The following is a 27,020-nucleotide window of genomic DNA, read 5'->3' as shown; positions in this document are numbered from 1 at the left end:
AAATAATTTTTAAGGTAGAGAAGATGGAACCACCAACTAAATTGCTACTATATTTAAGAAGACAAGGAAAGGTCAGCCAGTCCTGGTAGAATGAAGGCTGCATCAATGCTATGAGAATACAGCAAACAGAAGGTGGCTAAATACTTTCTAGTAGTACCAACAAAAACTAACTGTCACGGGCTGAGAAACAGCCTTCCCTCAATTATCTCTCCAACGCAAATGTTGTAAGATAAAGACAAATATGTTACTTTTAAAGGGTCACAGACACTGTTTACTTGTAAGATGTGGACTGAGGTGTCATCAATATGCGGATGATACCCAGCTCTACCTTTCCTTTTCATCAAACCCAGGTGAGGCAGTGGCTGTTCTGAACCAGTGTCTGGGCACGGTAATGGACTGGATGAGGGCTAATAAACTGAGACTCAATCCAGACAAGACGGAGGTACTGTTAGCGGGTGGTTCTTCTGTCCGGCGAGGTGATGTTTGCCCTGTCCTGGACGGGGTTGCACTCCCCCTAAAGGATCGGGTCCGTAGTTTGGGGGTGCTCTTGGATCCAGAACTGTCACTTGAGGCACAGGTGAACTCAGTGGCAAAGAGCACCTTTTATCAGCTCAGGCTGATATACCAGCTGCGCCCTTATCTGGACAGAGATAGCTTAGCTACAGTTATCCATGCTCTGATAACCTCTCGTTTGGATTACTGCAATGCGTTATACGTGGGGCTGCCTTTGAAAACGGTCCGGAAACTTCAACTGGTGCAAAACAGGGCAGCAAGGTTATTAACAGGGACTGGCCGGCGAGATCACATTACGCCAGTCCTTTTACAACTTCACTGGCTGCCAGTCCAGGTCCGGGCCCAATTCAAAGTGCTGGTATTAACATTTAAAGCCCTAAACGGTTTGGGGCCAGGTTATCTGAAGGAACGCCTCCTCCCATATGTACCTACCCGGACCTTAAGATCATCTACAGGGGGCCTTCTCCATGAGCCCCTGCCAAAGGAAGTGAGGCAGGTGGCTACTAGGAGGAGGGCTTTCTCCGCTGTGGCACCCCGGTTGTGGAACGAGCTCCCCAGAGAGGTCCGCTTGGCGCCTACACTGTACTGCTTTCGTCGCCAGCTGAAGACCTTTTTATTCACTCAGTATTTTAACACTTAATTTTAACTTAAATTTAAATTTTACTGTTTTAACTCTGTATTTTAATCCTATATCAACTTTGCTGTGTGGTTTTATCCTGGTTGCGCTTTTTATACTGTATTTCGTAATTGTGTTTTAAACTGTTGGGTGTTTTACTGTGGTTTTAATTTTTGTGAACCGCCCAGAGAGCTTCGGCTATTGGGCGGTATAGAAATGTAATAAATAAATAAATAAATAAAATGGTTAACATGTAATACTAAACAGATTGAATAGCCTTGAGGTTTAGTGTGAAGAAAAACAAGGGCTGTTGGGAAGTTCACAGTTAATGCAAAACTCACAACTGTTTGTGTTGGTAATACACTGGGAACTTACAGTTGTACATGCCTATAGTAGCTATAGGTTTGTTTTGTTTGGGGTTTTTTTGTACAGGAGGATGTGCGTCATAGCACTCTGTTTACTACTACTTCTTTCAACATGCCTGCCTTTTCGGTTCGGTTGAGACTTGTGGTTTTTCACATGACATGCCACCAAGCCACAGATATGCATAAACTAATACATTGATATAACTGTCCCTATTTTTTTTTAAGGAGTATGTGGGTATTTTCTTTTAAAACATACAGCCCACTGCATTCTTTAAACCAACGCTCACCTTGTGCTTCATGAAGGTTAGAGTTCACTAACACAGCCAGAGAGAAAGTGACTGGTACAATCTTGCTGTTGTTTTGTTTTATTTTAACCAAACTCTTAAACCACAGCCACGCTGGGTTCCTAAACATATAAGGTTAGAAGAACCCTGTCTTGTTTTCAGTTGTCTGGTGGAAATGAAACCCTGACAGACAGAGGAGGTAGATATGCAGGCTTACATCTCAATGAAGTTATGCAAAATTCAGGGGACAAAGTGCAAGAAACACAGCATATGATGCCCTTAATATGACACACCAAATGTCCAAACAGTAATTAAGAGAACAGAAACACCCATGGAAGAGAGTTTTAGACTATCCAGCAAAATAAACATCCTCAGCACAGGGGAAAAGACTGATCAATTCCCACTCTCTGCCTGTTACTATTGGAGTCTTTAAAACCTGCACCAGAATGAGAGAGATAGGAGCATAGGAGAGACCATCTGCTGCAGGCTGTAAGAAATCTGATTGCTATTTCCTGAACTTTTGAGGAACTGGGTGCTGGTTATATTTAATACCCAACTGCATAGTTAAAACTAACCACAATTTCTCCAATTCAGATGGAAATATATACTGTAGTCTACTCCTTGCAGCTGTACTAGAGAGGAGAGGAGAAGAGCACATGAACCAGAGGTGCAATCATGTAGCACTAACTTCTGGTTGAACGTTACATTTGACACAGACCGTCCATAGCTGTAAGAGTTTCACTGTTTAGTGTGCTTTTACTGTTCAGTAGCTAGCTAGAACCTCCATGTTCTGAGGCAGTATACCATTAAATACCAAATGCTGAGCAACATACAATGATGAAGAGCTGATGCTGTCCCTGAAGCACCTGGCTTTTAGTGTAAACTAGCAAAGTAGTTCTTCTGTTCTTTATTGGCTGCAATATCCTAACAAAGTACATCTCTTATTACTAGCTGCTGGAGAGAAACAACAAGGGACGAAGGCTAAGTAACCTTTACATTGGGTTCACACAACACAACAACCCACGGTTGGGGGTAGAACATTGAGGATGGTGCCTGCAAGTGCTGCAGTTTGTTGTGGCTTAAATAAACGATGTCAAGCTATGATGTGTCACACAAACAGCCCCACTGACACCTTACTTTTTCCTTTGACACAAAACATTAAAAGCATAATCTAATGGTGTGGAAAGAGCTATAACAGAAAGTTCATTCACTCAAATGAAGAAATGGATTATTTTTCACCAGAAGTATTAATTTACTGTAGATTTCAAATATAATCTATTATACTTGCATAAACATAATATTGATAATAATATTTAAAAGGAAAAACAATCAACTAAGATGTCTTTAATTGAGTGACAGTCCTATAAATTTCTGTTTTTAATGGAATCTTACTTCAAATTGGAAACAAATATTTTCCACTTAATTTGGGCCTAATTTGCAAAGGTGACACAGAGTAATCTAGCCAGCTGAAATTCAGTTGTTTTCTTTTTAAACTGCCCTCACAATTCCTGGTTCATCTACTGAATCTTCTTGATCCTATAAATATGCACAAATAATCAGAACAATTTAACAGGTATTACATAATGATTTATATAGCCCCTTGAACACTCCAAGGCATATTACTCAGTTCAAACATTATGTCAAACTCTGCTTTCTGCTAATCATAATTTAGAACCAAAATGTGTTTTGAGGTTCCAAACATACAGGGCAAACACAGTACAAAGATGCTGGTCCACTTCTGTTTTAATCCATTCAAATTTTTCAGCTTATTCCTGTTTCCACGGTGCAGTGGCTTTCAGAGGTGGAACAGTAGCCATAACTATTGTTTGGCAATTCGGACATTACTCCAAACCATAGTTAGCTCAAATTATGGTTTGCAAACCCACTTCAAATTATAGTTTCTGATTTGGATTTGCTGACTGGTCATAAACTATGGATGATCAATCTAGACATCACTCCGAGCCCTAATGAAGACTCCATAAACATGATCTGGTATGATGACTCACATGCACCTTAGTATTTGAGAATTACTAGGCAGGCCTAAAGATGAAAGTTAAATTTAACTGTGAAAAGCAGCCTCCTGAGTCCACAATATATTAATGCTCCATCCCTTATTGGATTTCTATGTTTTTTTTTCAATCCAACCTTTCTTTGCAGACTCCCTACGACATGCATATTTATACTCAAATGTGTTGCAGCTGTCTGTTCAGCAAGAGCTGGACAGGGCATCAAATTACTTCACTTAGAAAGTAACCCTATGGTTCCAGGGACACGTTCCTAGGGCCATAGGATTAATTGGAACCTCCGCCCTCCCAGGTCTTTGATGAACCTCCAACCTTAGAGGATTTCTTCCAATTTTAGGGGGGGAAACCTTCTTGGCTCCTCCCAGCCACTGTGGACGTTGCCGTGGTGGCTCCCTTTGTGACTTGAACATTGTAGAGAGGGGAAAGAGCCCCCAACCACAACCCAACTCAAGAGCTCATCGAACTGTATTCCCTCTCATTGCAAGCAATGGGAGGGAGCAATGAAAAGTGTGTTGGTGGGAAGAACCAATATCTCCCCTTGCTGGAAAATCAGGGAAGTGTTGAAAAGGTGGAGGACACAGAGAAGTGTCAGTTCAACACTTGAAAACAAGAGGATCACATTTCCCCCACCCTTTTGGTGCATGTACTCCATTTGCCCTTTCCCTCATTTTTGGTGCTTCTGAATTGTGCTACTGGGTCCCTCCTTTTTTTTACTGCTATTTTTCTCCTGGTCCTTTGTAACTGTATACAAATTAGCCTATATGCAGCCCTGTCTTGTCAATTTCCATGTATATTATCTACTGCACTCCTATTGACAGCTGCACCATCTAAGGACATTGACAAGGAAAGAATACACATACCAGCCAGGCAAAAGTATGCTCTTGTGCACTTGCGAAAGAATGGGGGCCGGGGGGGGGGAGATAATTAAAAAATTGCAAACACAGTTGCATACTCCTAAAGCACCGAAAAAAAGGTGGTGAATGAAAAGTCGTAGTGATCAGAGTGGTGAGAGTGCCAGGGCAAGGAGACAAGATGGGTCCTGCTGTAATGCCTGGGATATGTGCCAGAGCCAGCTGGAGGATTGAGGGGGAAGCAAGGGGAGAACAAGCCATGGCAAATCAGATGGTCTGCCATGTGGAGCATGCATCTGTGAAGGACAATGCAAATGAGGGAGTCAGCTTAGGAATAAAGAAGAACTCCTCTGCAAACTTTCACAGGCTAATGTGAGTTCCTATTATTCCTTCAGAATCTGTATTGCATTTATAGGTGTTTGGATTTTCATTTTAAATTTATTTGAAATGATCGTACTTATGTTATTCTGCAAAGTTCGTGTCTATTCCTCTGAATCTAAAGAGAAAGAGCGCTAAAGATTTCTATCCTGGATATGGGAATGCATATAAATTCTGACTCCAGCACCTGACTTTCAAACAAGGAAAAAGTGACCAGAAAACAATGCATCACAAAAGTGATTGTGAACCATTTAGTCTTACTGCCTCTTGTAATTAACAGAACCTCAGACACATGTTAGATTCATGGAGTGCAGTGAGGAAGAGAGAAACTGTTTCTTATTCTCGATGTCTTAAATTCTTCTACAATATCTGTACAATAGTACAGAAAGGAACTCAAGATTGTGCTAAGCAATAAAGAAAATCTTAAACACGCTCCTGGAACTTAAGCTTCAAAAGCAAGCCTTAAATAACTGGTGAGACACGGGCTTCAGTGTTATATACTATTGCTCATAAAACAGGAAAATGAATATTGCTTTTGGAATGCTGGAGGCAATATTTTATCTTTCCCTTCAAGTACATTTCTACTGCGTGTGCATGCGCACGTATCCATGTGGGAACAAATGCTTTGTTAAAGCTTAAGGTAAACACTGCACTCTCCTTGTGCAATTTGAAAGCTGATACATGTGCTAAGGCCCAATTCTCAACAAGGTGGTAATCCTGTGTCTGGGCTGAACTGCTTCATATTGCAGGTGGGGAGCGCTCAAATGAAGCAGTGCTCCTCTGTACAAAAAAGCCCCTGCACATAGGCATGGGATTTCATTTGTCTAGAGGAGCATTACATCAAGTGAGCTACAAACACCCAACTCCGTAGTCCATTAGTTCAGTGAAACCACAGATTTATTAACTCAGCGGGAACTAGGCCAAAGAGTTTGGAAAAGGCCATGTTAAAAAAAGCCAGGACATAATTGAGCAGAAATCCTCAAACAGACTTCCCTATGAACATAGCCTTGAGTTGTCTATTAATTTGATCCAATGTAAGTTTGATGGTCAAACTGTGATAGATATCAGCTTTAACACTTACTAACTATGGATGAGGACTCATACTTTCTCCCTCTTCCTTGCCCGTGTCTCATGCCCACCCTCACTTTCTGGCCTTTATAAACAAGACATAGGCATTTCCAGAGTTGTCATATTTTCACACATCCTGGATGTATACATAGAAATACCAATAGAAAGATTTTTCTCCCATTTACAATTTCTTTTACAGTAGAGCTTGTAAACCTACGCAGTTCACTGTTCAAGTGTTTTTATTTACAGGGCACTTTTTCCAGCTAAGCATCAGTCTGGGTGATTGGGCTTCTGCTCATGCAACATGACTTCTCCTTCCCTCCTCCCTCGGCAACTCCCAAAATTTACTCAAGGTTTCCCTAACCCATCAGAGCAGATTTAAGGGGACATGGCGAGTTGTAGAGGGAGAGGGAATCCATTCTACCAACGGTTGGCAGAAGGACACTAGGATTTCTTCTCAAGACTCAGCTGTGGAACCTATTTTTGCTGTCGGGAATCCATGTAGAAAACAGAAGTAATGAAACTGAAGTAATGAAACTCAAGAGCTTTCAGTATGTGCAGAGGGGTTTCCCCACATCTTAATCAGAGGGCCAAACAAAACGTTCAGGTAGTTTTCTTTACCTTAGTGTACGCACATCTGGCCCCAATTTAGATTCAAACAAACATTTACAGGATGGTGGTTGTTTAAAAATATAGATAGTCAATTGACTGCAGCTTCCAACTATGAATTAAGATAACTATTACTTCATAGAGGGCTACGTACACGGAACTAAAAAAAATTAAGGGCATATTTAGACAGAAAAAAGTGCTATAATTCCCATGTTACAATTTAAACATTCCCCCCATCTGTGTCCCCCCCACAAATCACTGAATGGGGAGGGGGGGTAAAAGAAGAAGAAAAGCCTCCATTGACAAATAATGGAGCTGTGCGTGATTTTCCGAACATTCAGTTTTCCTCTGTCAGAACCTAGAGTTCTAAAGTGCTAAAGTTTGAGCCTCAAATTAATGAAGAACCAAACATCACACCTCCCTCCTCAACACTGAGCAATAGCCACAAGCATCTTTGAGAATGGGAAAAGGGCATCCAGACATGATTTCCAGGCAAACATGTGCACAACACCTCTCATTTTAGAAATTCAAGCAAGGAATGAAAGAAAACGTCTCATGCCTGATAGGATACTTTAAAACAACTGGCTGGCCAAAGTGAGGAACAGGAAGATTCCTGCCCAGGTGCATGCTGGACCGGCTGCTCATACACAAGCTAAGGAAGATGTTTTCAACACTATGAGCACTAAAAAAGTATAAGCAACTTTCACATTGCTGGAGACAGCAATCGATAGTTGTTGTACTCATCTTCCAGTGGTCTTTCACCAAAATTGTATTTCTTTCATTAAAAACAGCTCCTTGCTTCCTAAGAACACAGATATCTGAGAGGAGCAACAAAGCAGAACTACCAGTATCAGTAGTCTTTTGCTGCCTCCCTTCAGAGCACACACAACAATGTTTAAGGAAGATGCCACTTCCAGAAAGTTCAAGAGCGATCACTGATAAGGTTGATTAGACAGGTGGTCTAAAATACACTTTTACCCTTCTATCCTACAGACTTTTACAGCAGAAAAAGAACAGCCTACAGTATTCCAGTATCTTCTGCAATAAGTACTTGGTTTGTCTGATCACTTTAAGCTCAGTCTATACTTATGACATTGATGAAGGTAACAGAGCCAGAGATGAACTGGGAAAATTATTTTGAGCCCATACCAAAGCAGCTAGACATCAACTTCAGAGGAGTTATCTGTGCCAATAATTTTCTAGAGAGAAATTTAATTCGTAAGTAAATGCTGAAGTTGTCCCATCACTTATTGGGGCAGAATTTCAAACAAATATATGCAGCAAGGTGGCTGCTTAAAAATATATATTTTAAGCTCCCAAACATAAAGTACGGTAACTATTTCTATAAGCAGGGCTCTGTACTCCAGACTAAAAAAAATAACCCTAAGGGCACAATCATATACATGTTTAGACAGACAAAAGTCCTACAACGCCCTGCATTCCCCAGCCAAGCAAAACCATGGATGAAATTTAGTCTAGGATCATCACTTGCCAGCTAACATTAAGACCTAACTTAGCTTTGTGAGTTCAGGAATGAGGTAAAGGGCTGTGGGATCTATCATTCTGTTAAAAACTTTATCACAACTACATGCTTCTGTGTCTGGCTTATAGTGGAAACATAGTTGGCTGCAAAAGGAGTTAGGGCTTTCTCAGTGGCTGCACTCATAAAGTGGAATATTTTGTCCTGTGAGGTTTGGGTGACCCCCTCTTTACCCATATTCTGCCAGCTAGTAAAGACATTTTTTTTTAATTCTGGCATGTTTTTATCCAACTGGGAAGATTATGTTTTTATCTGGATTTTTCTTTTCTTTTCTGCTTACCTTCATTGTATTTTGCTTCATATTGTGTTTAAAGATGTTATTGTTACAATTGTTGTAAGTGCCTGACTGACGAGTATGCAATAGACAAGCGGAAGAGAAATCCTCATATAATTAAAAATGAATGTCTTCCTCTTGGGGATCTTGCTGGGCCCAGGTCTCAGACAACCACCTGCTCCTCTCCTTTACTTGAGAGATGTTTATGTCATTAATAGTTGGAGGAAATGCAGTGAGTGGGATGCTAAGGATGTGAATTCTTAATCGAAAAGGGAAGTCTAGGGTTACCTGGAGGTCAGGGTTATTTTCAACGTCCAAAATACACCTTGTGATGAACAAACTTTTAAATGTATTTTTAAATTGTAATTCAGGAAGAGCCGTGTATAGAGTTGATTACAGATATTTGCATGTTCCTTCATTCTTTTGTAATGTTTCATTTTCTTTGTCATTCTGTACAAGTTAGGACACCTCCCCCCACCTCGCCAGACACATATGCTTACAAGTATTTTTAATGAAGGGTGGTATTTCTCTCTCTCCATGTATCCACCCTTGAAGCCCCTCCTCACTGATGCTCCAGTCTTATCACTGCTCGTGTTTGGTGCTCACCTGCTGGACTATAAGAAGTTGTTAACTATAAATATAGGTCCCTACATTCTTTCACTGAGACGATTTGGTGTACAACTTGTCTTTATGAACAATGAGTCAAAACCTGGGGGTGGGAGAAGAAGCTTCATGAACCTATTCTGTGCCTTGGCAACTGGGTCAAAGCTCCCTGTCTTGCCACAGTGAAGCACACTGCACCACTGCAAAACACAGATTAGTGGCCCAGATGAGCATTAGTGCCATAGAAGAATGTGGATCTAACTGCAGATATTGTCATTCAACATTATAATGCTCTGTGAAATCCATGTTTGAGTGTGCATTCTAATGTGCATTCAGATACATTCCAGTATGAACAGAGATGGATCAGCGCTTCAGAGGGATGGCAATGAGGTTTTGATGTCACCATGAAACTTGATTATGTGGATCCCTGATGTCATAAAGGGCCTCTTCAAACAACATGTTAAGCCAAGGTTAGGAATGGTTCATATGACACAGTAAGTCATGGTTCACATGACATGCTAAGCCATAATGTTTAGCTCTAAATACTTAACCACTGTAGCTTAATGTGTTGTTTGAACAGGGTCACTGTGTTACCATGCGATTTGGCTTGAGTAACTGGGATCAAACAGCAAAGGACAAAACACCAGCCTGTCAAAAACGGCATTGAAACATCAGCAGATTAATAGAACAATGGCTGCAAAGAGTCATGAATTTGTGTGTTTTAAGGGGAAAAATTAGTTGCAGCTCTAAAGCAAAATTTATTAAAGAAGCCCCTGAGTTTTGTGCATGTATGTGTGTACCAATGGACACAATCTTCTAATTCTTTTGAGCTTCTTACATCAAAGCAAAGCCTTGCAATTTCATGTCACGCAGCTAAGGAGTTCAAGTTCAGAGAAGGCTTTTAGTACAATCATCACTGACTTTTGTTATGGTGAAAATCAAGTTTACAGCAAATCATTACAAGGACTCTTCTTTCCACCGTCTTAAACATTTGATCATTTTCAGGTCCAACACAATGGATTCTTACCCTCAAGTCAATCACTCTGTTGTCCAATCTTGTATCCTGATTTACAGTAGCTCTTCCTTCCTGAATAGTTGCAAAAGAAAACACAATGAAAACCACACACAGAGAAGCGAGAGAAAAAGTTATGCATGTTTTGTACTATAAGAAAGCTTTGGGTTTGTTGCACGTTCAGGGGAAACTTCACAAGCTGGCCACACCAAAGAATCTCAGTGTCTACAACACAGACACCTGCTAAGTATCTAACACACTTTGAGTGAGTGACGTCACTGCACCAAAAGACAGCGGCTGTGTGGTCTGTTTATCATATTGCCTCCGCTGAGGATATTTCTGTACAGGAGCTTCCTGTGCTCCTGATCTGATGCTTAAGCATGAAGTCAGAAGTGCAAGGTGAAAACAATTGAAGCAGCAGGTGCGAGCTGGTTCCATCATTATCACCAGCCCTATCTACAGCTGGGGGACCAGGAGAAGCCAAACTCTGGGCAGTGTACAGAGTTAGGATCTTCTGAATGATCCCCTAGAAATACGCAAACACACCTAGATTTGTTCCAAGAACAATGGGAATACTATTTCCCTCCAGCCTTCTTTTTTGGCCTTTAAGCATGTCACAAGCCAATGTTGCTGCCGCTCTCCCTTTTTAAAATCCTTATCCACAGCGGCTGGATCGAGAACATTCCGTATGGTTGGATTTGTCATCAGTTTATGCTTGGGGAGACTGGAACAGCCTTTTCTGAGACTGTTCTCAGAAAACAGAAGAAAGGATAAAGTTTGGGAACCTTTGACTTTAAAAGTTTTCCCAAAGCTCTTATTAAGACTGAGATTTTGTTTCAGTAGGACCGTTTTGAAAACTTCTTAACAGACTAATAATCAACTCAGGAGTGTCTTATCTTAATCCTACTCAGTTCTCTCTTTCTCCCCCCCATCTCGCCCCCTCCCCCAAGATCATGCTTATGAAATCAATTCCTCATATGAACAAAAGAGAGGAACTTCAGGACAATGGACCACACTTGTTAACTATCTGTGCATGAAATCTTGGAATACCAGTCACTGCAATAGCTTTGCCCCCTATGCCTTTACTGGAAGTAAGCATTATTTTCTACATCTATATGAAAGAAACATGGAAAAGATAGCATGTATTGCTTGATGATACCAAAATTCAAGAATTTTAAAATGAAGTTATGAATAGTAGATACTAAGATGTCAAGCTCTTGCTTAACTTTTTTTTAACATAATGTTGTTTACATTGAAAATAATATATTTCACCTCTTCTCCTTCCACTTCCGGCCGAATAGCATCATCCAGCTGCAAGGGCAGTCGGGGTTCAGCCAAACTGATCACATATATCTGAAATACAGTTGAACAAAAAGTGCTGCAGAAACTATAGCGTGTTTTACAGAAGCCTATTTCTGGAAGAAATATGAAACAAGGTTTGCATAATCGTTTGCTGTAAGAATATAGAATACGCCTGAAAAAAGAAAGACACACATTTATTTGGCTATATTTTTATGACAATACCAGAAACATTTAATAAAAACACTGCTATTTTAAAATAGTGTCCTCTAAACTTTATTATGGGAAGATACCATTTCATGGATGAATTTACGGCAGTCCTATGCATGACTGCTCAGATGAAACTCCCATTGAGTTCATGGGACTTACTCTCAGGTTTAAGGGAACTGCTGTGCCCCTCAAATTCTGCTCAGGAGGATTGGGGGATGCTCTGGAGCAGTCTTCTAGTGCAAGTGGAATTCCTTACAGGAAGTTGGATTCCGCACATCTTTTATCAATAACCTTATAAAGTAAATATGTAATTTCAGTGTCTTTGACTAAAACATATCTCAATCCATTTCTCATGTCACAGAACTGGCTTTTCCCCCCCACCACAGGTGACTGAATTTATGTTGTGTTGCAAATGCAACAGGTTTATAAGTCATCTGCCTTCCAGGAAAAATGAAGATAAAATGTGGCCAATTCTTTAACATGTTTTATGAGGTCCACTGTCCTTCACCTTCACCCTATCCTTCCCCACAATGTGGAGGTCAATATTCCAAAGTTCTGAAGATTTGGATTTTCCCTATTAATAGAAAAGATATAAGTGGTTCCACCTTCCAAGATTGCCTGGAAGACAGTTAGAATTAGTGTGTATTGTAGCATACATAAGAAGCAGATGTTGTATACGTTGTATTATCCATCTATTTCTGAACAGATTTCTGGGGAAAATGTTAACTAGTCATTCCTACAAAGAAAACAGTTCTGTCTGCATTTGCTGCTCTTGACAGAAACAGATATTAAACACAATCTAGAACTAGTCATTTAAAGAACAGATGGAAATGAATCTTCTCTCTCATGCAGATAAAACTGCTTCATGGTTACTCTCAATTTCTATTTCAATTGAATCTGCAGCATAAATCAATTTATTATTTTGTTACCAGCTTTCATAAATGCTCACCAAAAAGGACAATACTTGTGGAAAGTATCCACAAAAGGTCCCAAAATTAACATTAAACAATAATCATGGCACATTTTAATTTGCTGATAAAAATGTTACCCTTTGAACATGTAGTTCAACGTCTTGCTGAGTGCAGCCTCCAATTTTATGTGGCACTTTCCTTACAACACCTTCAATGTCAACAATGCTCTCTTTGTTGATGCTGTAAATAAATTTAAAAAGTCAGTTTGAAAGCTTCATCACAATGGGAAGTATTCATTTGAGTTTTGGATGGCCGTGAACATAACCATAAAACTAGGTTTTTAAAAATCTAAATGTATAGAACATTTCATTATGAAATAAAGAAGAAAGAGGTCTTTGCTAAACTATTTCTCAGCTGCGATAAATTAACAGGGCTGAAAAGAAGGAGAACCATAATGAGATTTCTTCAGCATTTCATATTCAGTCGTTACATCATCTGTCTGGGAAGCATTAAGCAGAAATAATGCACTATGTGCAAATGAGCAAGGGACCCATTCTACCGGACAGTCAGGTGTATTTAAAAAACACACGCTTTAAAGCAAGGTGCAGATAAAGCTAGAAGAAGAGGTGAACTTAAAGTAGCATATTTGGATTTGGCTAGTAGCTCAAGCATGGAAAAGCTATAATGGAAAAGTGCTTGGGGTGCATTTTCTTTGAGTCAAAATATAATTCATCATGCAATTATCTGCAGGGTGGATGCAGAAGGATTCTCTTCAGTCAAAAAGGTCATAACCTCCATTTTAAAAAAGGAAAAGTTACCAGTGCATTAAAGTCTGTTATCAATCCGAACTTCTCATAGCCTAGCTCTTTATCATATTGTGATGTGCATTTTCTTTCTATAGCACTTTTCAATCTAAAAGGACATTTTACAATTTTATCCATCTACCCTCACGACTACCAGCTGAAGCAGGCTGGCAGAAGGCTAAGAGACAGATTTCTTTAAGAGCATTTTGTGAGCTTCATGCTGGGCAAGGATTTGACCCTGGGTCTTCCATGTCCAAAACTGCAATGCGCTGGATCTGTAGATGTTGTGCTTGTGAACGAACAGCTTGCGCACACATTGGCTTGAATCCAAAGCATGTGGAAATGCTGCTTGCACTTGGGTCCCCTGAAAAGCCTCTCCTGAGAGTCAGGGAAATCAGAGAAAATCAGGCAGAGGCATTTTGCAATCGGGACCTTTGCAAATGCTAAATGTACAACATGCGTACTATGCTGCCTGTCCTTCAAACTCTACTTAAAATACCTGTAACTCAAGGCATCTTAAAAAAAATAACATGACAAATAAAAGACACCAGAGATCTTGGCAGCAGCAAACAAAATATCCTCTAAAATACATTAATTACTTTTCTTCTTAAATATCATCAGGGAGGACATTGGTAGGCCTCACTTTCAAGGCCTGTTGCCCTTTTCTCACAGAAAAGACTCTGGGCAAAAGCTGTCCTTGTGCAATTTTGACTGGGGTTGAGGCTCACATGTGAAATATGCAAGACTTAGATTGTCCTGGTTTTATAGGTCAATTCCACCTGTTCATAAGCTGGTATATTCTTTCCACACTGCTTGCATGTGTAAGGAGGTAGGGCATTTTGCAGCACCCAAAGCTAGCTTCCTAACACTTTTCACTAACAGCCCTACATCAAGTGTGTTAACAGTAGTTGATCTTCAACCACAATGGGGTTTTTGTAGGAAGTTCAGCAAGGCGCACATAGCGTATCAGATGTACCCAACATTAAGACACATCTGGCCACAGCAGGAAGCTGTTCATCCAGGAGCAATGAAAGACCTAGACCAGGAGTCCTCAACATGGCACCTACTGGGGCTCTGAATTGCGCCAATGAAATTCTTCACTCTCTGCCCACTTCAAAAAATGATTTGTAATAAAAACCTTGGAAAACATTAGAGCGCCAAGTTCTCCTTCCTGTTCCTGCTGCAGATCAGCTATCGTCAGGCAGGCAGAGAAAGAAAAGGTTGCTTTCTGGCCCTGCCCAATCTTCCTCTTTGCTCTCTGTCACGTCTCCGCTCCTAGTCTGTAGCCTTGCGATTTCTCTCCCCACAGTCCTTTTCCTGGCTATTTCTGCCCCTTCCCCCCCTGCCCCGCCTAACCTTCATCTCTCTGTTCCTTTCTAGCCCCCTGGCGCTTCTCTTTCTCTTCCTTCTACCTTGCTGTTTCCCACTCCCACCTAGCCTCTAGCCTGGCTATTCCTGCCTGCACGGCATACCCCTCTTTAGTTCACTTTTGATGAGTCAGCAGGCCCTCAGAGAAGCCATTATGTAATTAGCCACATCCACCATAAGAGCATTTTGTGGTGGTGCCTATGGGAATTTTCTCACATTCCCAAATCTGCCCATGGGTCCTATAAGGTTGGGGACCCATATCAAGATGAATGTTGAGATTACAAAGTTGACCCAACAGCAGATAATTGATATCAGCTTGGTAACGGTAAACCCATGAACTAGAATCAAATAATAAATGAAGAGAGGAAATACGCCACCATTTTCAAGCAAATAAACCTTCATGAAGTCCAGGTTTTTTAACTGCACCTGTTTCAAAGGATCATTTTTATTTAATTTTTATTGGTATTTTAAATTATTTTTAGGGCAACTTGAGGAATAAAAACCCTCTCACACTCGAATCAGTGGTATATCAGGAAACAATAATGAGATGGTTAAATCTGAGTTCACTGCCCCATCATTACATCATGCTGTGAAATCACAGGTTACCATGCAGACTCTTAAAAATTACTATCATTTCTTGATCTGCCAGTTGTCCTTGAAACTTCTCTTTCAATTTCTATCAAAATAGTGCCTGTTTTTAATGGTACATTGAAAATACATCAAGGTGAAAGAGAGAATACTGTTGGCACGTTTAATGTTTTTTTAGACTCATTCAAAAAGTCCCTCCAGCCCCCCTATTCATCCCTACATTTTCCAATAGTGCTACTGATTGTTGTTGGCATACTGATTAATATAATAAATGTGAATTTTAGAACGTTCATACAGATTTCTCCCTGACTGCTTATGAGATGATTTCTCAGCATCAGGCTTAGTATTTCCCACATGGAAGCACTAGGATTAACCACAGGTATTAAAGAAAAATCCAAACACGGCAAGGTGCCATCTTCTTACCCCTCATTCCATCTGCACTAACAGCTATCCTCACAGTAAGATCTCAGGTTCAATTTTTTTGGCTAAAACGTTTTACAGAGGGGGGTTATACAGACCCAGTGTGCAGAAAGTGAACCATGGGTCAGCATGTGCATCCCTGGCCAGTTTCCAATAGACCACCTACCAGTTGCCGAGACTCTCACATAGAATGAGGGAGTATATAGGCCTTGATCTGACACAGAAATGTACTTCTTATATTCTTAAGCAAGAGTGCATACTTAGGATCACTTGACACAGTTTACTTTATCTGTGAAGAGATCCTAACAAGGCAATCTTGTTTTGTAAATTAAGACAAATGGCTGACCATCAAGAATCTAGTAAAAAAAAATAATACTCAAGACTAGTGTCAGCTCCATGCTTTTCAGGATAAGCAGAAATAAGACCACAGGACTGAACTTAATCTTTAAATGAAAAACTAACAAGGAACTTCTCCAGTTTATTTATTTACAATATTTATATACCACTCCCCATTCAAAATTTTGGAGGAGCGGTGTATAAGATAAAATTCAATAAAAAACAGAATAAAAGACCTTAAAATAGATTTTTAAAAGCAAAATGAAAGATAAACCACTACACCCAAAACAGAGCTTGCCTTTTAATCTCACTATCACTGTGAATGGATTTACGTATGGTTATTAATATGTTTTGCTTTAAAATGCTATGGGTGGGGAATACATCACTTGATTTCAAATTAAAGCATGGAAACAGGCATTGAGTCAACTGGGTAGATAGTTCAGCTTACAGAGGCTGGGTAAACACACAAATCTGTTCATATTGTATCACATGCAGTGACCACATTTACAAATCACTTTAAGCCAGGGATTCTGGTTTAATAAATCACAATATGAACAAGCAGCATACAGGTGCACTCAGGGCATTTGTTCCTCTATTCACATGGGTGGGTAAATGAACCAGGAAGGAAAGCTTTATGTGACATCTGGACCCAGGATTATGGTTAAGGGCATCCAAACAACCCAGGTTAGAGTTTGTTATGGATTTAGGAAACCAGGCTTGTTAAGGTGCGCTTACCCATAGTCCTGAGTTCAGACCTCACACAAAGCTATCCCTTCCTGGCTTGTTTACCTACATGCATGAAGAGTGAAGCAGAAGCAAATGGGCTATGTGCACCAGCATGCTGCATGTTCACATTGTGATTTATTAAGCCAAGATTCCTGGCTTAAACTAATGTGGCCATTAACTTAAACAGGACACTTTACATGTGTAGTTTCATGTCCTTCAAGCCAACAGCATTCAGTTTCTGATTTCTAAATGCCAATGTTTATGTTTAGTTAGCTAAGTATTAGTCAAGACTTGTTTTAACCACATGATTTCAGTCCAGTTGCATCTGTGCAAACCTCTTTCAGCAACAATTTTGTATTGCAAGATCCAAACCACAAACACCATTTAGTAATGACTCACTTTCAATCAGCTTTCTTGATTAAAAACCTTTCTGAATTTCAAAAAGCTCACAAACCTATTTTCGATTAGTTAACATGCAAACGCTATTATTATTTTTAATTAAGTGAGGACAGCATCACTGGATCTCAGCCTAATTCAACAAAACAATTCTGTTCCAATAACAGTGGCCTCCTGTTTACTTTTTCAAATGTGTCTGACTAAGGAAAAGTGTGAGAAATGCTACACTCCACAAGTGACCTTTGCTCATTTGTATTACAGTTGTCCTAAGGTTACTGATTTGGGGCATAAAGTGGAACATCATATTAATTTTAGTTTGCACTCATCTGCTTCATTTCCATTTAAACATTTGATTCTTGGTTACATTCTATTTAAAGTAAACTATATATGAGTTAAGTTCTTTATACTCCAAAATCTCGTGAATTAGTAAATTGATGGACAGGGATTTTGTTGTTGTTGAAAGAACTGTTCTTGGTGCTCTTCAACCATGCTAAGATGAGAAATGTGTACTTTACCACTTGTAAAGTTCACGTGGGCTAGTTAATTGCTGCCTTAAAATACAATTAACGACTGAAAATAATTTATCAAAGACAAGTTTTCTTGAACAGCAGCAAACACACTGAAATTGTTTGCATGTTATGGCATATGATGTGCACATTCTGATCGGGGGTACTTATATGATGTAAAAGTTAGCCTACAGTTAACCTAACTAATTGTAGATTAACTGTGAGTTGTTTAACCCACAATTAACCTATAGTGTCCAGGTAAGGACATCATGTAGCAACCTCCAATTGGGGGCTGAATATTCAAAATGCCTGTGGAATGGGCCCAGTACATGTCATGTCATCACCATCATTTCATCTGTTACAGTCACAGTCCAGGAGCAAAGTTAATATAAAGCATGTAAAAGATAATTAAAAATTAACCTAACAGCAAAATACAGTTTTATAGAATTTCTTTTCTCAGGAGGAGAACAACACTTCCCCCTAATTTGCATCGAGGTCACAATGCATAATGTCATGGCAAATTTGTGAAGCTAGTTTTATGGACCAATAAACTAAACCAATACAGGGGAGGGTGAGGGTTGGGAGAATTTTTTTTGTTATTGATTAGATGTTGCCCAAAAGTTTTTGTTTTTTTAACAGGATTCACAATCCTTTTATTAAAAACTACCAGTTGCTTGTATTGAATCCGATAAAAACAAAATATACACCAGGTTTAAAATTAGTCATGAATTTGAATTCTATTTAAAAGAATTCAAATAGGCAAGTTTTCAGTTTTCAATTACTGTTGATGGTTATAGTTTATTATGTAATTAGAGATACCTTTTTATATGGGAAGCAGTACATAAATTTATTAAATAAATAATCGTGATATTACTTATGATAACTGTATATACAGACCTTGCAATATTGATGACATTTAAACTACATGTTGACCCAGTTTACACAATCATTTCAGCTTAAACAAGCCACTGTTTTAAGCCATGGTGTATGCCAGCATATCCCTGGTGCCATTTGCCTAATTATTTGTCCAGGTACGGCTTTTCTTATTGTCCAAATCTGGGTGGTATGGCTTGTTGGAGAGGGAAAAAAACCTTCAAATAACACACAGGCTTACACGCATGGGTTGTTTAAGCCCTTGTGATTGTGTGAACTGGGCATTTATGTTGCTCAATACTGGAAAACATATGATAGTTGTTTATTTCCCAGTTATTGGAGGGAGAACTTCTATTACTAATTCAACCTTCCAAAAATGTTAAATTAATAGCTAATTCAAAAAAGAGGTGGGGTTAAAATGAATGCTAAATGAATGCTAAATGAATTTGTCAACACCTCCTTGCTGCTTGAGTGGAATCCCTGCTGCCTGCAGTATTGAGCCACAATTGACAATTCTTGTGTTCCTTTCCCTAGAATTGGCTCAATATCTTATTTTCTGTAACACAGCAGTAGCAAGGCTAACAAAGAAGGCAATCGATTGATGTCACCTCTAAGAGAGGTTGTGCTAAGCCCTGAACATTTTAACTGTGCCAGTAAATTCAGTGAAAGGAGAACATTGACTCTGAGAAGGACTATTTCACAATCACTGATACAAACACAGCGTGACTGATGAGAAAGAACCTCTTTGGTGTAGGCCTTGGATAGCAGATGGTGGTGGTGGACCTTTCATATGTAACATTTCCATCCTCCTAAATCATTGGTTCTCTCATTAACCAGCCTCTGCACCCTACTCTTGTTTGACTTCAAATGCAGTTTCTTGTTACATCCAAAACAGGAAACTCTGGTTAATGTCAGTTACTAACCAGGATTTTAAACTATATTCAAACCATGGTTAGTCAGAAAACTAACATTAAACCATCGTTCCATAGGGAACTGAATTTTAAGCTAACCAGGATTGGCCAACTGAAGCCAGTGAGAGAAACAAAAACACGGGGAGGGGTGAGTGCCCTCGTTGACACTCATTCCTAAGGTTTAAATTTTAAGTAAACTTGGAATGTTACATCTGAAATAGGCCAATGAATGGTCTTAAAATAGTTCAATCTAGCATCCTGGGTTAAGTTTGAAAGCATGTCATTTCTTTATTCAGCTAAATCTAGCTAGTTTTATCATTGCCATTCTGTGTTTTGGTGGTGGTCAAGGCAAGAGTCATAAAATGATCTGACCAGATTCACAGCCAATAGCATTATCTTAATATTACATGGCAGTTACCAAACTACTTTGGGCACTACATGTACTACATCGACTCCTGATACACAAAATCAAGGAATTCAAAAGTGTCTGGGGAAATACATTATTATTATTATTATTATTATTATTATTATTGCTTTTCCACATTACTTAAACATACATCATTACAATCAAAAAACAACAACAACAACATACTACATACATGTTGAATAAATGTTGATTACAGAATATCATATCTTAACATAATCAATCTTAACATATAAGTGCATCCCCCACCTCGGGATCTCATTCCTGATTCCAAAATCTCATATTTTCTTCTGCTGGCGGTTTCCCACTTCCCTTAGAAAACACAAATATTAGGAACTGTTTCCAAATTCCTTCAAAATCATTTGTTTTAGTTATACCTCTTCTCCACTTAATATTACAAGTCAATTTATCATTAATAGCTATATCCCATACTTCTTTATACCATTCTTCAATAGAATATTCCCCTTGAATCTTCCAGTTCCTAGCTACCATCAATCGTGCTACAGTCAGCAAACTCGATATCAATTCTTTAATTTATTTTCCACAGTTTAAATCTTCAAATAGTGACAGTAATGCAACTTTTGGTGTTTGTTCTATCTTCATTCCCACTATTAAATTAATAAATTAAATGAAAACAAATCACCTCCAACTACACAACATTACCTACAAGTTTAATAAACCAACTTTGCACACCAGAACGTCAAACAAATGCACAACACAACAGTGCGCTATCCTAAAATGTCCTGAAATAGAAAATAAAACTGTAGTACTCGTCACTTTGAGTGTCCCAGTGATGGGACAGGAAAACGTTTTGAGTAAGTAAATGCATATACTACTGAGCTCATTTAGCCTGGAAAAAGCAGAAGACAAAAAAGTGGCAGAGTCCCCTGTTTCTGTTGTAACATATGAGGTCAGCAGAACAAAGACAGCCATTTAGGGAAATCTTATACATGTTTACTTAGGAAACGATATGTAGGATTGCAGCCTCAGTTTGCTTCATACGGGATAATATAAAAGACTTCACATCAAAAATTGTGCAGCACGTTCTACAACCATAAAGCCTTCTTGCATAGGTTTGAAGCTTTGTGATAAAAAAAAAAGCAATGTGAAAAGTTTCACTGAATCTTGGTGTCATATAAATAAATCCTTCACTTTTTTCCTCTTATACTTCACACTGAGATTAGTTGAACAGCTCCACTCCGATGACTTCTTAAAGCTGGTATTAGCCTGCTAAAGATTTTCAGCTTGAGCATAAAAACTTTTCTTATAATGATGAATAGCAGAAATGCATCATCCAAGTTTTAGTTCCTGCATGAAAGCTGAAGTATTTTCAGCTAAACACGACTACATGTCAATAGTTACCCCAAAAGTCGTGAAAGTTCTCAAGTTATGTGCCAATACTGGAAAAGAGGAACTATTGTTTGGTTGGTTAATAGAATTTTGTACAATAGGTGGCAAGAGTGGTATAACCTTTGGTGATGTCAAGTTCTGTCCTTAAAGCACAGATGTATCTCTCATATAGCCAGATGTTCAAGACTCTTCTTGGATAGATTCCATGAAAAAGGTTGGTGAGCCAGAACAAGTGAACTGAAGGGAAAGCCATTCATTCATCTATACAAAAGAAAGATGAATGACAGCACCCCAGAGAAACTAAGCTTACACCCACTCAAAATGCAGAGTTTTATTTTCTTTCTCTTTGATTTTATATAAAGCTAAAGAGAAATAAAATGGTGAAGTAGCCACAGGTGCTGTCAAAAAGCTTTAAGATATTTATTTGTTTATCTTATTTATATAGCCTTCCATTAACAGAAGTTGTTTGTTACAGGGTAGTACAACAGAAGGCTGACAACTTAGACACACCATTAAAAATACAACATAGAACAACGTTAGCATGCCTCCCTCTTATGACAAACTCTTCTTGGTCCAAATCCTTTTTTAAATAAATAAATAAATAAATAAATAAGGGGTTAGAATCAGAATTCCAGAAAGCCTTGCCTATAGGCTCAGTTTCTGAAAGTTGAGGGAACAGCAAAACACAGTTTGTGATATGTGGTAGTGTTGGTTGTACGACTGGTCAAATATTGCTAAAATACTTTTGAAGCATTAATATTGTGAGAAGATAATCATTAGCACGACTGATGCTTATGCTAATTACAAATTAGATAATTATTGTAGAACAATAACATTAACTTCTATCTTTCACATTTTTTCTCCTTTCCATCAGAAAAAGCTTAGGGCTGAGACATCCATGTTGTCCCATTTTACCCCAACTCTGTGAAGCAGGTTAGGCAGAGTATGTTTGACTGGACCAATGTCACCTAATGGATTCCATGTCTGAGTGATGATTTGAACCTGGGTCTCCTAGGTCCAGCCTTCTATCCTCTAGGCAGTGGTTTTGGAGATACTAGCAATTATAGCAGGTAGCCAGTAGGAGAATCTTTGGCCCTTTCTACACCTATCCCAGGCAAATGGAGGGATCCTGGGATATAGGGCTGGTGTAGACATGCCCTTAGCTATGCTACCCCATTTGCCCTGATTCCAACAGAACTGGGGGGCAAGCTGCCCTCACTTCTACCCTTGCTAACAAATCACACTTTAATGAAATTTTAAGAGGTAATTTGCACAGGGGCATTCTTGGAATATTTGACCACTATAATAGGTGGTCAACTAACAATAGGTGACTGATCAAAAGGCCAACATGCAAACCATAATATGTATACAAGGAACCGTTGCAGTCAAAGCCCTGCTGATTTTTCACACACTTAACAGATGTTTTTAAATTGTGACTATAAGGAGTAACGTTTGAGAATATACTCAAAGGCTGCAATCCTATGCACATTTACAAGTAAACCCATTGGTCTCACTTCTGAGTGAACGTGAAACACACACACATGGATTTGTTTGCCCTTAAGCACACACTTTTGGATACCCATTTAGGCAGCTCAAGGGTGGCAATGGGAAGATATTTCTCCTCTGTGCTTTATGTCTGTATATAGGAAAGTAGAAGCAGTACTATTATAAAAAACAAGATGGGGAGAGATTGGGAAGGCAGCTTGGGAAGGAAAGAAAAGTAGCACAGCCTTCGACAGTTGAGACTGATGCAACAATGAGATAGCCAAGTGAATATATCAGGCAGTGAAACAAGAATGTGGGACTGTACAGAAAGAGAACAGATCTGGGGTAGATTGGTATAAGTTAATTAGCAGCATATAGGTGGTACTGAAAGCAAGGAGAGAAGAGAGGACTAAGAGCAGGACCCTGAGAAACCTCAACAGACAGGGGAAGGCAATGAAAATGCTGAGTGAGTGATGAGAGAAGAGAACATTTAAGAAAAGAGTAATAAACACCTAAGAAAAGGGTGATCAACTGTATGAAAGGCAGAAGATAGGTCAAAGGCAAGGAGAGAGCACCTAAATTTGACAAGAATCCAAGAACACAGTATGGCAATACCTTCATTAAGACCAACCAAGATGTTACAAAGTTGTGAACAAGCTTTTGAGTTGTCCAGAATTCAGTGTTAAATGGAACAAGGCTAGATATTAAACAAAACAAGCTTATTCACAACATTGGGCTCATCTACACCAAGCAGGATATTCCACTATGAAAGTGGTATGAAAGTGGTATATAAAAGGCAGGAGCCACACTACTGCTTTATAGTGGTACTGAAATGCACTGACAACTGTTGGGACCCATGGCACATCTACAAAAAGCAGGATATAACACTATGAAAGCGGTATATGGTGTGTGTCACAATTGTCAGTGCACTTCAATACTGCTATAAAGCAGTAGTGTAGCTCCTGCTTTTTATATACTGTTTTCATAGTGGAATTATTATTATTATTATTATTATTATTATTATTATTATTATTATTATTATATTTATTTGTATCCTGCCTTTTGCTCAATACTGGGCCTCAAGGAGGTCAGGAATATCCTGCTTGGTGTAGATGAGTCCGTTGTGTCATCATGGTAGGTCCCAATAAAGATATTAACTGTACTGTGCTTTTTTTCTTTTCTTCTAGTGGTCAAATATGGCTACCTATGGCTTCGGATTTGGCAGTGAGAAAATCATGTGATCTAAATAAGGGTAGTATAAGTTGGAATACAGAAGCCAAATAGTAGGGGCTGAAGAATAGTTGATTGAATAGCATATTCCAAGAGCTTAGAGGCAAATGGAAGCAGTGAGGTTGTGCCAATAGTTAGAGGAAGGGTCAGGGAACTTTTTTGAGAATGGGGGATTTAGTGGCATGTTGGAACACAGAAAGGAAGGAGCCTGAGGAGATACCATGACTGGGGGGCAGGGGGGCAAATAGTAATCAGGAGAGAACAGGATCAAGAGGGCATGTGGGTAGACAGGGTTAAATGAGGGCAGCAGAACGTTTTTAGGAAACTTTTTTTGGAAATACACACTGGTCAAAAACGAAGTATATACTGTATATAGTGTTACATGGAGCACACTCTAAATTAGAAAAAAGGTGCACTAATGAAATAATTGGGCCACTGAACAAGTTGCCTAGGAAGCTTGTCTAAGAGAGGCGGAGATGACAAATTGTCGATTAGAGACAAAACACACGGCTCTGATAGAAAAAGCTTCAGTATAAAGACACAAACAGAAGATACAATAGGAAATGCCTGGTGCACAGCAGATGATCATAAAAAGCTGAAAAGAAGAACTGAAGCCATTAGAAAGGTCAGTCGAGGACACATGATACAGTTGAAGCCAAAGTAGCGAAGGCACCACTTAGAAAGACCAAATGAAGAGAAAACCAACTTTTCTCCAATTTATGTTCTTAGTGAACTAGAACAAAACCGAATCTCAAAGCCATTAAAAGAACAGACAGAGCACTTCAAACTGGCCCTAAGCACCTGTAAATACCATTATTTCTACAAAGTGCACCAGCACTAACCCCTGCTATACCAAGTGCTGATCTAAATTGTCAGAACTGTTTGAAACTTCTCATCAGAAAAGTTTAAGATCACATTACCACCTCCTTCAACCCATCATACCTTTGTACACATTTGGCGTAAAGGCTACACCAAGAAACATTAGCAGTATTTCAAATCTTCCATAATGCTAGACTGAGTTATGTACCAATTTAAAAGCTGGACGAGCACACATCTTCTGCTACCTTAAAAGCCACACAGGCATGTAAGGAAACAAATCAGATTTGCAATTTAATTCAGAACTAAAAAGCACATAGCCAACTCACTCTCACTGGTTTAACTTTTAAAACAAGAAAAAAAAGCCCAAACGTAGTCAGTTCATAGTCAAAGTTCATAGTCAAAGACTAGAAATATCCTTTGGTTACCCAGCCTTATTTGATCTCCTATTGCCTAGCTTGTTTCTAGGAAACCTTGCTTTCTGCCCTCATTCCCAGATTCCTTTGGTAATTCAGGGACTGTCAACTCATCAGATCCAAATTTTAAAGGCGCCTGTGGAGAATAGGCGCACCCTTGACTGTAATGCTTCTTGCTAAAACAGAAAGAAAGCCAACAACTATTAGGAAAAAAAAACTTTGGGGAGGAACCCCCCCCCCTACAAAACACATTTTAGTGCCACTAATGAAGATGTAAAGAGCACAAATTAGGTTCTTAACTTTTTCCATCTAAAAAATAAAACCCACAGTGCTGAACTTCTAAATACCTTTAGTTTGCACTTGGCATTTAGATGAGACAGAATATATTATTCAGCGAAGATCCGATACTTAGGGGGAAAGGGCTGTGCCTGTGTTCACACGCACACACACACACAAACATCCAACAAAATAATGTCTCCGAGCTCAGCCTGCCAACCTTTTTGTTCGCCGGCTTGAAAGTAAATGGGAACTGTCTGCAGAGACAGAATGCCCCCTCAGCAGTTCAGAATGAATTTCAAGCCTGTGTTCCATTTTGTCTTTTGTAAGTCTAATGCATTCAAACATTATAGTGAACTGACAATTTAAATAACTACATTTTAAAAACAAATGCAGCATTGATGTTAATGTGCGAAAATGGTCCCAACCCCTGGGAGCCTGGGTTCCCACCATTGTTTACTGTGACAACAGGATATAATTGCTTACTTACTTGGCAGCAAACTTTACCATCTGCTTACTTGCATGGTCTCCCACAGCCACCAGAGCCTGGACGTTAAACTGCTGCTGACGTAGGACTAAGAAACACTGTTTTCCTGAAAAGGAAGAGGAAGGAACAATGCAGGTGTATTCAGGGCAAGTTACTTGGGATCTTTCTGAATGAATACAAAAATATGTTCTACTACTTTAAAATTAAGCCAGAGTTTAAATGCTCACAAAGCAATGTTTACTGGCGGACATGTGTATCCTTTGCTGCAGGTTTTAAACCACAATAATATTTTTCGGGGCTTTTAATCTTTTCAAAGTAATTTTTTTAAAGACAGTTATAACTTTGGAAAAGTAATTTTGAGAAGCAAACTTATTCAGCTATCTAATAAAAAGCAAAAATTTATAAATTGTATAAATTGTAACTTCTAAATTATGCCAACGCCACTGATGTAGATGCTAAGTTCCAAAGAACCATGCATCTACTTCTGTTTAAGGCTGTGGAAATACTTTGGAAAAGGCTTAAATCCAAAGGAAATATCCGCACTTCAGAGATATTCAGACCACTACTGAATCCTTTGGATGTGGCTTCAAGGGTGGGAGGAGTTTTTTGTCCCAATTCGATACTTTTTTTTTCAACTTCCCACAAGCTCTCCATAAATTGAAAAGTTCAGGCAGGGAGGAGGGGACAGTTTTGTGACTGACAACTCTAGTTTGTAATCAGGGAATGACTTTACCAAGGCTTTCCAATCACAGTGCTTTTGGGAAGCACACAGAAGAGACTTATCAGAAACTCTTTGCTTGATTATGTCTGAGTGGAAGAAGCAGGGGCAGTGCCAGAAGACAGCCCACCAGCACCCTCACAGTGCTGGTTGCTCCTGTCCCCACAGGACCTCACAGGTGCTCCATGCCCTGGACCCTGGTTGGTTCAGAAGTCAGAGATAAAGTGCATCATCTGTGGCTCTGCCTTCCAAAGCTCCTCCAGCACTTTCTTCCTGGATGCCTGGTACTCAAAGGCCATCATGCTCCTGATAAAGGTGGTGCCTGCGGGCAGTT

At 39.3% G+C, this 27,020-nt stretch overlaps 1 protein-coding gene across 1 annotated transcript in view; it reads right to left on the bottom strand.

The window, feature by feature from the left end:
- DARS1 (aspartyl-tRNA synthetase 1) overlaps nt 1-27,020 on the bottom strand; it is a 56,568-nt gene that overhangs the window by 14,695 nt on the left and 14,853 nt on the right. Inside the window, exons 4-7 of the mRNA XM_063116592.1 lie at nt 25,972-26,074; nt 12,695-12,797; nt 11,410-11,490; nt 10,153-10,212 (exon numbers count right to left, since the gene is read on the bottom strand). Of these exons, the coding sequence (XP_062972662.1) occupies nt 10,153-10,212; nt 11,410-11,490; nt 12,695-12,797; nt 25,972-26,074 (347 nt within the window). The remainder of the gene's footprint in view (nt 1-10,152; nt 10,213-11,409; nt 11,491-12,694; nt 12,798-25,971; nt 26,075-27,020) is intronic.

This window comes from Elgaria multicarinata, chromosome 2 (genome assembly GCF_023053635.1).
Source record: "Elgaria multicarinata webbii isolate HBS135686 ecotype San Diego chromosome 2, rElgMul1.1.pri, whole genome shotgun sequence".
Classification (NCBI taxonomy): domain Eukaryota; kingdom Metazoa; phylum Chordata; class Lepidosauria; order Squamata; family Anguidae; genus Elgaria; species Elgaria multicarinata.
The sequence above is the reverse complement of the archived record's forward strand: the minus strand, read 5'-3'. Positions and strand labels throughout refer to the sequence as shown.